The 17,809-nt window shown below is 39.5% G+C and overlaps 1 protein-coding gene across 1 annotated transcript; it reads left to right on the forward strand.

Moving 5' to 3' along the window:
• Positions 1-11,598: 11,598 nt before the first annotated feature.
• On the forward strand, positions 11,599-13,450 carry LOC137727010 (uncharacterized protein At4g06744-like). Its single transcript, XM_068465964.1, has 2 exons — positions 11,599-12,102; positions 12,240-13,450. The coding sequence occupies exons 1-2, from the start codon at positions 11,628-11,630 to the stop codon at positions 13,043-13,045; spliced, it is 1,281 nt and encodes a 426-aa protein (XP_068322065.1). The 5' UTR covers positions 11,599-11,627; the 3' UTR covers positions 13,046-13,450.
• The last annotated feature ends 4,359 nt before the right edge of the window (positions 13,451-17,809 follow it).

Genomic DNA, 17,809 nt, shown 5'->3' on the forward strand with positions numbered 1-17,809 from the left:
GCCGAGTCTGACCTTGGGAGTGGAGGACATCCTTAGGCTTCCTTAAGGAAGGGTGAAAACAATGGTAGAAAATTAAGCAGCAAGGCAGCAGAGAATGTTGATCTCGATGAAGTTGACGAGTTTTTGAATGATGACATTCAGGTGGAAGTGGAAGATACAGAGGTATGTTTCCCCGTTTTTCGTTGATACTGGCCTTTGCGTGAATTTGCTATTGTCAGTTTTCCTCTTTAAGTCTTTAAATTTTTTGTTGCTTAAGCTTGCATGTGCATGTAGGAAGTAACTAAACTTCGCTTAGCGTATCTTCTTCGCGTTTTTGCATGCTCATGTATAAGCATGTTGATATGTTGGAATTCTACCTTGGATACCTTATGTGGGCAACGGTACTTTATGCCTCTGCTTGTTGATATTCTTCCGTACTTGTGCATATTTTCTTTGGTTTCCCTGTAGTTGAATGTTAGTGTTATAGGGGTTACAATAAGTGTTGAAGCCCCCAATGGCATTACTCCTAAGCTTACAAAAGATGTTGTGATGGGTAACAATGTTCAGCCAACAGAAGTCGTACCTCATCTAGAGGTTCTTTCCCCTGAATAGTAGGTTTCGGTGGACGAGTGGGCATTGTGGCATTAGGCCCTCGGGAAGCTTAAGCATAGTATTGCCAATGGAGCCAGGATACTAAGTTTGATTAAGGAACTGATTCCTTCTGGTGAGGCTTTCTCTTCCCAGGTCGACTTTAGGTGAGTGAAGGTTCGTTCTGGACTAATTGAGACGTTAGGCAGGTTCTTTAAGAGCGTTGGTGATGCAGATGTGATCTTGATAGGTTATCTCCCTTAATGCGTGGGATGATCTGTAAAGAACTTAGAATTCTGCTTTACAGTATGGAGCATACTTCCCCATTATAACTCATTTAACATAGGTTATTATGTTGACGAGATATAATCAATGATGTAGCTGCTTTGGGAGTACCAGTGGGTTCTCTAGTTGAGAGGCTGGGAGAGTTGCATGATACCATGTTTGGATTCTATCTTGGAAATGAGAAAGGTGTCCTGGATTAATTCTTCAAAGTCAACAAACTGAAGTGTGCTCTTGAATTGTAGCGTAAGGAACTAGAGGCTATGAAGATCAAGTTGAAGAGGTTGGTTTGTGGGAGTTCCAAGGAAATAACAACTTGTTTTCAAGTTGCGGCAAATCAATTTCATGCTAATACCTCTAGCAATTCCTCCGAAAGATGGTGTTCGGAGCTTAATTACCCACTTTCCCTCAACTGCGTGCTTTGTATGACTGTTTGCATTTTTCTAACCACCGGCTTCTTTTTCTTGGGAAAGCATGAACCTTGAGATGTTGAAGTAGTGGGCCATGAATAAATTAGTTTTTCTCACTTCACTTTTACTTTTATTTGTAATTTCCATTTAGGCAGCTAGCTTATTGCTTTTAAAACAATAGCCATGGGGCTGCTTTGCTTTGTATTTTGCTTATTTTCCTTTCAATTCTTCCTTTGGCTTTGGATGTTGATGTTAATTTTATCATAATGCTTGTGATGTTTTTTTTTTCCTTGCCATGATATTGGCTTTTTCTTGCATGAGAATTTCCTGGGTAGACTTCTATTTAAAGTTTCTAAGACATAGGTTTGAGCTTTTGCCTGCTTTCCTGGAGGAAATAGCTAATCCTGCCGCTTGGCATTTTGCTAGTGAGCTTCCCTGAGAAAAGATGAAAACGATGTCGTAGCTTCCATAAGGAAGTAGACCAACTCAGGAAAGCTTGCCTTGCTTAGCATTGGGCTTTGCAATGTTAAGCTTGACATTAATTTTGCATTGATAGGCTTTGGCATGTTGCATAAGTATAACTTTTGGACAAACTTTAGTTGCTTGACTAAATAGTTTTGCATGGCATGTTGGCTTGACATATTGCATGAGCATTAACCATTGAGCAGCTTGCTTATCATTGATTTTGCATTGATAGGTTTTGGCATGTTGCATAAGTATAGCTTTTGGACAAGCTTTAGTCACTTGACTCAATGGTTTTGTATGGCATGTTAGCTTGGCATATTGCATGAGCATTGAACCCTTGAACAACTTGCTTAGCATTGATTTTGTATTGATAGGCTTTGGCATGTTGCATAAGTATAGCATTAAGAAAAGCTTTTGTCGCTTGACTCAATGGTTTTGCATGGTATGTTGGCTTAGCATATTGCATAAGCATTGAACCATCGAGCATCTTCCTTAGCATTAATTTTGCGTTGATAGGCTTGGTGTGGGCTACTATTATACCTCTGGCAGCGCACCAATGACTTATTTGGAAACGGTGGCCTTTTATTCTTCGAGGAATAATGCTAGCATGTCTACCAAAGCTTGGCCTTTGATAGCCTTGGGCGTTACACATATAATATCGAATTCAAAAAGTTGGGAGTTCCATCTTCTCATAGCGAGTTTCAGCACATTTAAGCTGTCGGCTGACATAGTAAATTGGTGCTTCTTTCCCAGCTGAACTGTCCTAGGCAAGCTAGGCTCCTACGACAATGCTTGTTACTGCTAGGTAAAGCTTGAGTGAAATGCTTGGGACTGGTGACTTTATGGTATGAAGGTTGGTGACTAGTTGTTGGACCTATTGATAGGCTTCATCATATTCCTTGGTCCATGCAAATTCTTTCCTTTTCTTAAGTAGTGGGGCGAAGGCTCATGTTGCTGCTGCTAATCATGGGATGAAGTAATGAATGTATGACAACTTCCCTATTAAGCTTTTTAGGTCCTTTGCATTTGTTGTGGCATGAGGGCTCCTATGGTATGCACCTTGTCTAAATCCACATCAATGTCGTGCTAATGCACTAGGAAGCTTAGGACCTTGCCTGAGGAAACACTGAATGCGCATTTCTTGGGGTTCATCTTCAACCCATATGTTTAGCATCTCCTCAGCATTTTCTTCAGCACTTTCTAGTGCCCTTCCCTAGTCTTAGATTTCACGGCAAGGTCGTCCACATAGTCTTCCACTTTCTTCCGCATCATATCATGAAAGATTATCGTCATTGCTCGTTGATAGGTGGCATTGGCGTTTTTTAGTCCAAATGGCATGATTGTATAGTAAAAGTTTCCAAATGGAAAACATCTCGATTTGATTGTACCCGTTGAAGCCATCCACGAACGACATCAGGCTTTGCCCGGAGGTTGAATTTATCATGATGTCTATTTTGGGCAGCGAAAACTCGTATTTTGGGCATGCTGCATTAAGATCTCGATAGTCGATGCATATCTAAATTTGAACATTGTTTTTTTTTTTTACTAGGACGATGTTGCCTAGCCTAAGATGGTGCTTGATAAGCTTGATAAATTTGGCCTCTAAGAGCTTTTCTACCTCAACTTTGATTTTAGCCTTTATATTCGAATGGAAATTTCTCCTTTGTTGTACAATAGGCTTAATCTTAGGTTGTGTATTTAGCGTGTGGCATACTAAGTTTGGATCAAGGCTTGGCATCTTTTCATAGCTCCAGGAAAATACATCATTGAACTCTTTTAGCAAGCTGACTAGTTCTTTCTTTTCCTCAACAATTAAGTAAACACTAACAGAAATCAATCTTTGCACAGAGGAATCATCACTTAAGTTTACTTCTTCAAGCTTTTCCACTACTGCAATGGATCCATCCTCCATGTATTTTGGCGCATACATGATTTTCTGTGTGGATTCATCCTCGACAATAGGTGCAAGCATGTCTTCAGTTTCCTTGGGAATTTCACTTGCTTGGCTTGTAGCGCCTCCATACTCTGGGCTTTCCCATAAAATGTGGTCAGGCCCCCCAACTTGTCCTAAGCGGTAGACAACGCAGCCGTCAGGAAGCACGACCCTAGAACATTAAGGTGGAGTGTATGCAAGGACACTGGCCTCTGGCTGTATGCATTTTCCTTTTCCCACAGTGGCTAGGAATTCTTGGTCACTAAGATCTCAAACTTATTCCCAAGAGGGTAAGGGTATCCTTGAGGCCTGTGAATCCCACTTCCGGTACTTAAGAAATCATTAGAGAACTCAACATCAGAATAATGAACTTTGTCTAGGTTGAATGATATCTAGTTTCCTGGGATACGAATAGGCCTCAGACCAATCCTTCACTTCATGTACTAGTAATAGGTGGAGGCTACGAGTCTGTGCTTGTTTATCTATGGCTTTCCAACCAGAGCGTGGTAAGCCACATTAACTTCCATCATATAAAACTTAGTACAGGACCTAATAGGGCCAATCCTCAAGTCGATCTTGATATGTCTAATAGTTTCCTCATTGTTATTCCCAAACCCATTGATAGACATTTGAGACCTTACCACTTTTGACGTTGGGACGTGTGCTGCAATGAACACTTCTAAGGGAAGAATGTTGATGGAGGAACCAGTGTCAACCAAAGCCTGCCTGATAAAGACGTCTTTGATTTGTCCTTCCAGGTACAGGGGCCTTCGGTGGTTAGGGAAAGCCACTTCCATGTCTTCGTTAGTGAAGATGATGACATTGTTGTTCTTAAGGAAGACCCTCTACAGTTAGGCAGCATAACGTTAGGAAAGGTAATGCTCAACTATGTCGGCTTCCGAGGTTTCCTCGTTGTATTCTTCTCGCATATCAATGGTGAAGACTTCATCACCTAGGCTTGGGGAAAAATGCATAAGATTTGCATCTTCATCTCCCCATCCTTTAACTTGAGGCCATGGAGTATCATAGCTCTACAGCTTGGAGTATTTGCACCAGTAAGCCTTTTCCATGTTCCTAGAAAGTTCCTAAATGGCTTTCGGTGGCTTAGGGTCCTTGATCAACGGATGGTAGGCATTGTTATCTCCGGAGTATATGATGACAGCTGCCATCTCTTTCCCTCTACGTTTTGGCAGAGAGTTAATGTCTATAGCTTATGTCTTGCATGGCAGCTCTAGTGTTCCTTCGTGGATTTTTGCATGGAGAATTTTTTGCAAAGTTTGGCATACAATAAAGGGATGTCCCACATACTAATGGTAAACACAGTACCTGGGATATTTTCCATCTTCCCTAGAAAGGGTTTTGTACGGCCAGGGCAGCTTGATAGCCCCATCTGCGAGCATGGTATCGAGGATGGCTTGGAATTCCTCATCGCCACATAATAGAGGAAGATATGTTCCCTATCGCTTTTATTTTCCTTCCTTTTTCGTAGGTTATAGTCAGATATGTCATCCACGACTAGGGCATGATGAGCTTCATTCTTGTTAGTTTTCCAGGATCTCCCTAAGGAAGGCTTGACCGATAAGCTGGTCTTCCTCATTGCCTCTTAAATCCTTGAGAACTGGCTAAGACCAATGTTTTCCAAGTACACCTTATAGTCAGCTACAATTTTATTGATGCAGATCTCCATAAGAGCTTCATTGTTCTTCTCGTCATAGTAGTCAAGGGCGAGGTCTTGAAAACGTTTTACAAAATTCACCAGATCTTCCCCGTGCTTTTGGCGTGTATTGTTGAGCAGAGTTGTTGTGACTCCTTCCTTATGCTAGAAGTATTTTTTACAGAAAATGCCTGCCAACCCTTCCGGGTTTGGATGAAACCTGGTGTGAGGGTGGTGTACCAAGTATAGGCATGATTAGTTAGGCTTTTCAACAACTCCTTGAGACTTAGATTGCAGTCGCCGGCATGAGAACCCAAATCGTTAATGGAACGGCTTATATGTTCCTCAAGGCTACCATTCTTTCCATCAAAGGGAACAAGGTTGGGAGTCTTGTATCCCTTAGGATATGGTATGTGGAAGACACTCGTTAGATATAGTGGCTCATGAACAAATTTCCATTCATCTTAACTTCTGTACAGCTCTTTTTCGAGCATGGCTATAACGTCTTCCTAGGTAAAAAAAGATGATGTTTTCTCATGACCCTTGCTAGTAGCAGTAGCTGACTCCTCCTGAGAGGCTTTTTCCCTGAGTATGCAGTCCTTGTCACTGGCTTTCTCGTTTGGTTTCGGGATTGAGTTCTTCAATTCCTTCATAAATGCAGCAATTTCTTTTTGAGCTTCACCTAAGGCATGAATGGATGTGATGATGTCTAGCATGACATATTCATCCAGGTTTTCTTGGCTTTCCAAGTGTTGGCCTTCACATTGAGACTCGTTGAGTCGAGAAGCAACCTCACTTGCACCTAAGGCGTTGCCACTCTTGGTAGTGTTTCTTCTGGATCTGGGAGCCATTGGATGAAGATTGCAACTTGTCCCTAGCAGAGTCGTCAATTTATGTTGGGGGACTCATAGGTTGAGGTGAACTTGGGCCTTGAGAACGTCCTCTTGGTGCGAATTCACAATAAGTCTCAGGATATTTCAAAAGAGATAGTTCCCTTGGTGTGGATTCGCAACGAGTCTCGAGATATTTCAAAAGAGATAGCTTGTCTTAGGAAATACCTTGGTAACATCAACGGCTAGAAGATAGCATGAAAGATCAAGATAATGACTTGCTCAACTGAAGCGTGGTGTGGAAGTTAGAAGATTATCAATTTACAGAGAGAGAAGGGATTTGCATGGTTGCATGGAATTATTTGCTTGATAATCTGGGCTTTCCTAAGGTAATAGTACGGCCTCTAATGGCTGGGATGTTTGATGGAAAGCTATGGAAATTACTAAGGTTTCATGGATGGTGATACTTAGGGCTTGAAGCATGCTTTTGGGCTAACAGGAACTCTCTGAGTTTATTTCCTGGGGGTTCTCTTTTCCTGCGTTTCTCCTGCCTCTCTCTGTGTTACTCTAATCTTCCTTCTCCTACCTAATGGCTTATCTCCCTCGTTATGTAAGTGAAAGCTTCTTCTTTAGGTTTCAAGGAAATATCTCTTTGTGGCTTGGTCTTCCCTTAGCTATCCTATTATCCCCCTTTTGGTGTAAGGTAGCTGCACTGTTGAGACTTGCATATTGCTTCTTCCTGAGATGCAGCTTTCCCAGGGCGACCTTCCACATCCACTAATCCCATAGCGTGCTTCATAACTTTTGCGTGTTGGCTATCTGTGCAGGCTGGCAAGGGAAAGTCAGCATTAAATGCCTGACTTGTTGGGCTTAACATGCATTTAATGCAAGAATCTAGTTTAATCATAACTAAGGGGATTGGCTTCCCAGGGAAAGGAATAAACTAAGCTAGTTCTATGTTGCCTGCGTGAAATACAAAGGATATGGGCTTGGACCTTTGGGCTCCCAATAAGCAACCCAAAGTCTTCCATGACCTCGATTCCACGTAGGCCCAATAACCTTCCGTAACCATCCATACCACAATCAACTTGGCAAGCCCTAAATATGTGACTTGGGCTTAGCATGAATTGTGGCTAAGGAAGCATGACGTGATGAATAGGCATGAGCATGGCGTAAATATCCAACTTAAACACTGTGGCATGGCATGTTTTGTAAATATATTCCTCGTCCATCTTTTGCCTTGGCATGTGTTTGAGCTTGAATGTAGGCTTTGCATGACAATTGGGCCTTAAGACTTGGTTGGGTTGTTGTGTGACATTTTTGGGCCCCAACAAACTCTTAATGTTAAAGTTCTCTTGGGTCGCTGATTTATTTATCTAATACAAGGTTAGACAAAGTTCATGCAGTCAGTTTGGTATCTCGATTATGAGTAATCATCATTTTGCTAAAGTGAAAAGAATACTAAAATGTGTTCAAGGAACCAAAGGATATGGCATCGAGTATACACAAAAGAAAGAAACTTTTTAGTTGGGTTCATGGACATTGATTGGGCTGGTGCAATTAATGATAGAAGAAGCACATTTGGGCATGTGTTTTTCTCAGAAGCAAAGTTATATCATGGTTGTCGAAGAAGCATAGTATAATTACATTATCAACATCCAAAGTAGAGTATGTTTTAGCCACAACTGCATCTGTGAAGCAGTTTGGATTAAAAGAATACTGGCACATCTTCGTTAAGAGCAAAATACTCCAACAGTTTTATACTGTGATAACATGTCCACAATTGTCACGACAAATAACCCAGTCTTTCATAGCAGGTCAAAGCACTAGAACTTCGTCATCATTTCATCAGAAAATTGGTTGCAAACAAAGAAATTAAATTGAAGTTTTGTACAAATAATGAGCAGATTGCAGAAGTTTTCATAAAAGCACTTCCAAGAGAGAAGTTATACAATTTCAGAGTTAAGTTAAATGTTGCAGGACAAATGCACTAAGGGTGAGTGTTAAACTTAATGCATTTTTGTTGGTTAAGTTAATTGGAATAAAACAAAATAAAATAAAAATTAAAGATAGTATTATTTGTGAAGTGTTGTGCCTGTTCCTCGTGGAACTAATTCAAAAGTTATGCTTGTTATGTAAAAGTCCGAATGTTATTATAAACCCAATAAAATGGCCTAATGTTGTAATCAATTGGTAAGCAATAAAGTCAGTTAATAATTAAACTTCAGTTTTCCCGTTCAAAACTCTTCATATGCTCGCATATCCATCTTTCCTGCAATTGTTTTTCAATTGCTACCCTTTTTTCCAACAAGAAATCCTGCAGGCCAGAAACATCCCGCTGACATAGCAACACAGGGTCCTCAAATTTATTATCCCAAAGCAATGAATTACGAGCTCGCCAGATTGCTCCTAACTGACTATTTGGGAGAGTATTAAGCAAGCTGAGAAGCCAACTCGCAAAATCCATACGAGGAGAGCAGCTCGTTCTAAGACGAAGGCATATGCAGTGGTGAAGTCAGGATTTTATAACAATGAAGTCATAATTTTGGCGCAAAAAAAAAAAAAAAAAAAAAAAACTGTATTGGATCAGTTCGTTGAGCCCTTAGTGGGTATACCTAATTATGCTGCATTCTTTCAATTTATGTCGAGGCCTAAGTGAGGCATGTTATCGAACACTTGTTGCAGACCCTAGCTAGGGTTGCAAACAAGATAGAAGAAAGACAAAACTGAAGTAGCATACTGAATTTAGTATTTTTGACTCATCATATTGTAATTTAGTATTTTTGACTTATTATTTTTATTTGTCGCAGTTGTGTATATGAGTTATATACAAATGTACATATAAATTGTGAATATGAAGATATTAGGGTAACAATCTATGTTGGCTCCACCAATTATGAGCATATGGCCAATCCTTCAAAACATGTAGCACTGACTCCAGAGAGGAATCGCACAAAAGACAAGTCATGTCCGCATACTGACATACACCCATTTCTTGGCTAGATTACCACGGGATGACAGTATACTAGAGCATGCCTTCCAAATAAAAAATTTAGTCTTACCAGGAATTTTCGCATGCCAGAGGGCTTTCAAGAGAGGCAACAGCCCGTTCGAATGCCAAACTGTACTGTCCGGGGAAGACGGGAAAACTAATCGGAGTCTGCAAAAATAAAAGCGGCTTCACTTGGCGGAAATAGAGTATGACCGAAACAATATCCCATTGCGCGCGTAATATCATGCTTAATAAAGTATTAACCACCTTGATAAAAGTAAACCACATGAACATGAACGAAAAGTAATTTCTAGTCAAAGTATAGTGGCAAATTATGATTTATTTACTCTTGAAATTAATGTGCCTGGTTTAGATACTACATGATATGAGTGATTTCATGTATTTGAAATCTTTTCAAATTTTGTAAGGTTTAGAACACATGTTCTCTGTAATCGCCCTGATGTTGCCTTGTTTGCAAAGCCTATGAGCCTCATTATCCCAAACACTTCGATTCCCCTGAGATACCTGCATTCCCAGCCATGTAACAACCACCAAGACCGGCCACCTCAAATTTTTATTGGGCGGCGCACTTAATTTCTCGTTCATACTGTAAATTGTGGATGATTTGGTTGATGCTGAGTTCTCTATGCCTTTAATTAAAAATCGTTAATATATCTTTATATAATTCAAATTTAAACTAAAAAACAATAACAACAAAGACTTATCATATTAAGTAGGGTCGACTATATGAATCCTTGAATACCAAGGCGCTTGGTTTTACGCCAAGTCTTTCCTTAGCTCCAAATACTCATGTCTCTACTTGGTGAAGAAAGTTGGGTTCCACGATAAAACCAATTGACAAAATGGGGAGTAACACAACCTCTTATGAGCTGCTGAATGGTTTAGTCCCTCACAAATGTGGGACTTTATCCTCACATTCTCACATGCCCCCTTACATGTGGTGAACTTTCAAGCCTAACACGTGGACAACACAAACAGTGTACGTGGAGCACGTGTTGCCATTGAGCTTCACATGTGGGTCAACTTGCTCTGATACAATGAAAAAATTAAGTTAAGGCTCCACCATAAAACCAGTTGGCGATATGGGGAAGGGAATTGTTATTAGCACTCCAAAAATCTCATTCTACACTTCAAACTTTCTATATTAGGAAAGAAAAATACACTTGTGAGAAGTGTAGAATGAGATTTTTGGAGTGCCAATAATACTTCCCTATGGGGAATAGTCCAACTTCTTATAAGCCCTTGCATGATTTAGTCCCTCACCGATGTGGGACTTTGTCCTCACATTCTCGCCCTTAGACTCTCTTTCCGAGTCTTCCTAACTAGGTCTTCTTCTACCCCTTTTGCTTTGAGCCTCTGTCTCATAATCGCATCTTCTAATTGGAACACATATGTAGGTTTTCAATTCATATGTCCAAACCACCTTTACTGATTTTCTCTTATTTCATCTTCAATAGCAGCCATTCCTATTTTACCTTGGCTATCCTCGTTCTTAATCTTGTCCATTGTCGTGTGCCCACACATCTAATAAAGCATTCTCATCTTTGCTACACTCATTTTTTGCACGTGTTGATGTTTGACTGCACAACATTTTTGTCTTAAAGCATTGCTGGCCATATTGTCATCTTATAAAAGTTTCCCTTGAGCTTTAGTGGCATAAGTCGGTCGCACCACATATCCGATGACAAAAAAACAAGAACAAAGGGACGGGGCAATGACCTTAGGTGGTCATGATGCCCGTGTCACACCGACGAAAGGGGAAAGAAAATGGATGGAAATGAATACAATAAAGTCTTCTTTCTTTTTTTGATACAACTGAATTTAAAATTGTTAACGTCAAATAAAATCAGCTTACTTGAACACTTCAGGGTTTTTGTAAGCATAAGTTATAGTTGAAGTGTATAGTAGGTAAAAAAATTTAGATTGATCTTAGGTTTGAGTCTTATCATTTGGTAAAAAGGAAAAAGCATTCAAATTCCGCACAGTAAAATGCTTCTTGACCTTCTTGCCCACTTGGAGATAGTCTAAATGCGATTCAGCAGGCGTGAATGCCGCAGTGAAAAGAAATTAAGTCTTAGAGCATCTTCTAATATCACAGACCAAGTGTAAACGTCAAAACTCCACTGATTTCAACAAACGTGCTAGTACCTAATGATTCATATGACTCATATCCCCTTCCATATGCACCCTTTTCCACAGAGAGAGAGAGAGAGAGAGAGAGAGAGAGAGAGAGAGAGAGAGAGAGAGATCTTCACCGGCCAAAAAGAGTGGGAAAACAATAGTGTTTTGCATAGGTTCGAATCCACTAACACAAATTCTAAGCATATGGAGGCGTTTCCATCATGAAATTTAGACTGCAGCACATTATCCCTCAGATCAACACCTATAAAATACCAAGCGATCACCATTGTCTTTTAGTCACCACTTGCTACCTTCGTCTGATCTCTCAATCTCAAAAACACGCTTCTGTCGAATGGGAAATTTCAGTTTACTAAACATTGAACATCTGTTTCATGCCTTCTTCATCATCCTAATTCCTTGTTTCTTTGATGGTATAATTTGCACAGACTCTGAAAGCTCATCAATCTTACCTCCTTTAATCCCCCTTCCCCCATTACCTCCTTTAGTCCCCCTTCCCCCATTACCTCCATTAATCCCCCAACTTCTGAACTTCACAGACCAAAGACTTGCCCTTGTTTACCCTATAATCATGAGCTTTAGGAACATGATCATTTCTGATCCATTAGGCATCACTAATACCTGGGTTGGCTCAGACATATGCAACTACAAGGGTTTCTACTGTGACAACCCTCCAGACAATAAAAGTGCCACTACACTTGCCTCCATAGATTTCAATGGCTTCCAGCTCAGTGCTCCCACTCTTGATGGCTTCATTGATCAACTTCCTGACCTAGCACTTTTTCATGCTAACTCCAATAATTTCTCAGGTAGTACAACATTTTTTTCGATATTTTCTTGTTGTAGATTTCACTCAAAATTTTGTATGATCTCTTGAGATTGATATTTTTCGTATTTTTCAGACTCTCAATATTTCTGTTATCATTTATTTGATTACCGTGATCAGGTATCGTTTCTCCAAAAATTGCAAATCTCCAATACCTCTATGAGCTTGACTTAAGCAACAACAACTTCTCTGGCCCCTTTCCTACTGCTGTTCTCACCATGAATAGTCTATTATTCTTGGACATCCGCTACAATTCCTTCACTGGTTCCGTACCACCCCAAATTTTCGAGCAAACCCTAGAGGTCCTTTTCATTAATAACAACAATTTCATACAAAAACTCCCGGACAACCTTGGAGCTACACGAGCCCTTTATCTCACTTTAGCCAACAACAGATTCACCGGCCCAATACCAAAAAGCATCGGCAGCGCTTCATCATCGTTGAAAGAAGTACTATTATTGAACAATTTGATCACAGGTTGCATCCCTTATGAACTAGGGTTTTTAAGAGATGCAACACTTTTTGATGCCGGAAACAACCTATTGACCGGGCCACTTCCCTGTTCATTGGGATGCTTGGACAAGATGGAGGAACTTAATTTTGCCGGAAACTTACTGTACGGAAAATTGCCGGAGGTGTTGTGCGAACTAGGAAATTTGGTCAATTTATCGCTGTCCAACAACTATTTCACGTCGGTCGGGCCTATGTGTAGGAAGCTGATAGAAAATGGGGTTCTTGACCTGAGGAAGAACTGTATTCAGCATCTTGCTGATCAAAGATCAGTGGAGGAGTGTGCCTTGTTTTTCGGGAATCCTAGAAGTTGCCCGCACCTGGCGACGTTTAGTTTACTGCCTTGTAAGGTTCCACCAAAATCGAAGGGGCATTTGGTGTCTGATAATGCGGCTTTTTTGAAGCATAGATTGTGACTTGTGAGGATTTGGTATTGGCTTATAGCTATATGGTTAAGGACTCAAGTATATACCGATTCAAATATTTATGTAGTACCAAGAAATGGGGATGCAAGTTTTGTATCATAATTATCGTCAGTCTTATGGTATGTATTAAACAAACGACATACCAAGTTTGGTCAGTATGAGTAAAGCTACCATGGAGCTCTAGTCCAACATACCAACTTTCTAGCTCAGTCTACTTTATTATCCTGCCTCTGTCACACTGTTATGACCACATTTTTAAAAATGTGAAACCTATTTTGTGTAAGTCGATTCTACATAAACTCTGCATGTCAACAAAAAATGTGACTAATATCTACCATTTTTTTTTTTAACAAATGATATCATCTACATTAAGGGGGTGAGGTAGTTGACTAAGCCGCACAATGGGCTAGCAATGTGGTTCAAATTTATTTTTGGTGAAAATCGAACCTAAGATCTGCTACTTTTAAGTGAAGAGAAATACCCACTATACTAATATCTATTACGTTAAATGAACGTGGAATAAAAGATTTTGTTATTGTGAATTAATTTCTTCTAATGTATGAGTTGTGGCCGGTATTATGAAGTTTGAACTTCAAATCAGGGTTTAGGATTATTAAATGTTAGTGCACCGCTAGATTATGAAGAAAAAAGTAATACAAAGAAGAACAAAACATAGTGCTCCACTTGCCTAACTGAAATGGATTGAGCATGAGAAGTTAAGTGATGACCAACTAAAAAGGATGTGATTGAGCACCCAGTGCAAAAAGAAAAAGTGCATTCCATATAATAAATCTGCAGACTTATTATTCTGTCTTTGTGGTATAGTAATGTTTGAGAATGAATCTCACAATGATGGGAGAAGGGATATTGCATGGGTTTATAAGAGGTTGGATTACATCTTATATTGCCAATTGGTTTTATGGTGAAACCTCAACTTTCTTCATGATATCAGAGCAGGTTGTCGAATTCCACATTGATGAGAGAAGGGACCTTGAATGGACTTATAAGAAGTTGTGTTACTTCCCATATTGCTAATTAGCTTTATGGTGGAACCTCAACTTCTTGATAAGTACATGTTTGAACATATATTTTATGCTTTCATTTGCATAATTGTGTTTAATTAATTCTAAACCCAATTCCAAACAATGATTGCTTATCCAAGTCTTATTTAATTAGTTATATAAAAACCATGAAGATACAACAATAGCATTAAAAGAAAAAGGCCACAGCTAAGGCATACAAGGCCCCAAAAAACCCTTAAGTATCTGCAATACCAAGCCCAACAATCTCTCTCTCTCTCTCTCTCTCTCTCTCTCTCTCTCTCTCTCTCTCTCTCTCTCTCTCTCTCTCTCTCTCTCTCTCTCTCTCTCTCTCTCTCTCTCTCTCTCTCTCTCTCTCTCTCTCTCTCTCTCTCTCTCTATTTATAATGGATCTCACAAATAAAAAAACCTAATCCTAATATCTTTAGTTTAGCTTAGGGAACACGGCACCTCCTACTTTTCCAAATGCATCCAACTAAGGCTCCCTGATGGGATGTCAACTGGGTTTTATTAGAAAGACTGAGAGATAGTCGGCCACGATTGATAGGATTAAAAGCACACCACAAAGTAGCACACAAATGTCCTACTAATTTTCCTTATTAACAATAAGATTTGTCAATTTTAGCATATGAAAATAAAGGTATTTCACGCAGAAGATTGTTTTATCTAACTACTTAAAATGTCACAAAAACTAGGTTGTTTTCCCTACTGACCAGCCACCGAAAAATAATTATTAGACCAACTTACACTTATCTCAAGTCTACAAAATTTTATATGTAGATACTAGACACACGGAGCTACTCTCACACAAATTTTTGGGATTTTTGGAGTTGATTTGCTATTTAAATTAAATCGAAAAAATCCAGGACAAAAACAGATTTTTAAGTAGTTCACAAATTAAGAAAAACGAGTTAGGGGAATTGTTATCCACCACCAAATAATAATGCAAACATGTTATGTTTCATTCAAATTCCTTCTATTTCCGGATGAAGATGCTCAAGTTGGCTCAATGTTAGAACTTAACCTATTACTCTTTCTTATGTAGTATGTTAAGAGAATGGCGTTTTCAACTTAACTTAGTCCCTAGCATGCAATCTAGAATGGCATGTTCATAGATTTAACAAGTAGAAATCATTAAGAACAAAAAGAGTTTGAGTCATCACAAGGCATCGTAAGTACTGGCGTTGTCTTACTTATCCTAGAAATTGGTTCACATGTTAATCGCAATTAACACGTACTACGCTAGAACATATGTAGGTCCTCATTCGACAAGGGCAGGCACACACATATTCATAGCATTAGAATCCTAGATATGCTTACTAAGTATGCATCCATAGAAAACACATAAAGAATTCATTAATGAGACAAGTAGTGAACCAATTTTCATCCATTATAAAAGTAATTCAAACGAAATGTCATAACAAACTTGCAATCATATTCAGGGCTTCAAATAGCCCCTAACTACTAAAAATTTAGTTACACAATCCTTAAGTTAAAACAAAAGATAGACATGAGTTTGAGAAAATAGAACCGAAAGAAATCGAATAAGGCTCCCTTCTTTCTTTCCTTCCCCAACACTACTTTTAAACCAATTCTTGCTGCATCATTTTATTCTCCTTAACTCACCCACTAATAGCCATTTAGTAATGACAATAAGTGAGAGGAAATGTAAAACAATTGTAACTCCTTGGGTAGCCTTTATGCCAATTACTCCCTCTTAATCCTCATCTTTAATTCCATTTCCTGTCAGCTGGTTTGTTCTTGATTGCATCAGTTTTGGCTGCTAGATTTATTGGATTTATTGCTTTCAATGTTTTCTTGTCAGTTACAAACTGCTCAGCCTCTTGGGAACCTTTCAGTGTTGAAACAGCCATAACTTCTTCTCGAAAAATGATATTAACAATCCGCGAAATGCTCCAGAAAATAGACATCCGTAGCTTTCCAAGCATATAAGACTCATTCTCTAATTCATTCTGAGCTGTCCGAAACTCGCTTCCAAAGTCAGCTGACCTGCACAGGCAGTTTTGACGAATTTGTTACTTAAAATTCCACTTGTGTTATTTTTCTTTTCTTTGCTTGACAAATCCTACAAAACACAAAAACAAAGTAAATAACTCAAAAATATAAGGAACTAACTAAGAAAAGACAAGTGAATTTGATATAAAATTTATATAAATATGAACTTATCAACGATGTTTGTGATGGGGTAAGGTATCTTCTATCCTTTGGGAATACGCTTCGAAAATTAATTATATGCATGTGTTGACTCTAAAAACTACCAAGCCTTCGTGGCGCATAGGCCGAGTAACTAATAAGCTAACTACGTTCTTCGATTATGTGCAGGGCGTGCCAACTCGTCGGCTGAACTCGGCCGGGGAGTAGAATATGTTAATATCATGTTTGGGCGCCCTGCTAACTTCTCGATCTTGTGATTGCGGTCGAGGAAGGAACACGTCTCGGCCTTTGGGTTCTAAAGCCTGAAGAGAAGGTTGCTAGTCTTGCAAAGTTCACGGATCGTCAGCGTCGAGTTTGGTCATGGTGATTATATTCGTAAGAGTATAAGCACACCGAACTAGTACAAAACTATAAGGACACAAATACTCGAATGAGCTAAATTTCTTGATGGAAAACGTGGTTCGACCATTGGAATGCCGAACTCTAAAAGATACTTGTGAATATTCAATCATAAAACAAAACTCGGCTTTCAACGTGCCGAGCCTAATAACCTGTAACACCTCACTTCGCTGAGAATGATGATGAGATGACCTTTACCAACAAGGATTGGGAAATCCTTGTCGACCGAGACTTGGATAAATAACCAGTCGGCCTCGAAGTAGTGTTGTCTATCCAAATTGAAGTTGTTCCTCGATCGGCTGATTCTATGGCTCCAGGGTTGTCTATCCAAACTGAAGATGTCGCCAGTTACCTTCACAATGCTGTTTATACAAACTGAAGATGTGTTGGTGGGAAGAAAAGGGAAGAAGATATAATCTCAAAGATTGTTAAGAAGCTTTGCGTAGGGCAATTTGTGTGTTGATTTGAAGAGGGCCTTGAATGATGCACTTTCTTCTCTATTTATAGCAACAAAACCCCCTCATAGCCGAACTAGAAATGTATTAGGATTAGAACTCCTCAACCTAATCTAATTAGGTTTCGGCCAGTCCTAACTCCAATAGGACTTTAAACCAAGCTCCATAAACCAGATTTATTTCCTGATCTTAAGCATCTTCAGCTTTAAGACTCCTTGCTGCACTAAGAGCCGACTACTTTACCCTTGTCTAAACTAATTCTACTCGCAACATGATTCGGCTGACAATAGTTGGACGGCCCATAAGAAAATTCTAGATCAGTGCTACTAGGCTGAGAATGACTCTAAGCTCGGCCCAAAATAATATTTTGGGCCCAAACATTGCCCCCTCGCTTCTGAGGTCTTCGGCCTATAATTCTTGACCGAGCTTCGACCTTGAAGAAGTAACCCATTATCAAAAGAATAAAAAACTCTGCATACTCCTTCCAGTCGACCAAAAACTATTGCGAATCTCGAATATTCCAACTAGACGTATTTATTGTGCACGTTCTCTCACCTTACCTGTTAAACTTCGAATACTGCAAAACTTGACACGTGGCAGCTCTCCAGCATAACTGTCCATATTCAATCATGTGTGCCCCCACACTCAAGGCGTGCAGATACTGAAATGTCCCATCACCATAACCC

Source organism: Pyrus communis, chromosome 2 (genome assembly GCF_963583255.1).
Source record: "Pyrus communis chromosome 2, drPyrComm1.1, whole genome shotgun sequence".
Taxonomy (NCBI): Eukaryota; Viridiplantae; Streptophyta; class Magnoliopsida; order Rosales; family Rosaceae; genus Pyrus; species Pyrus communis.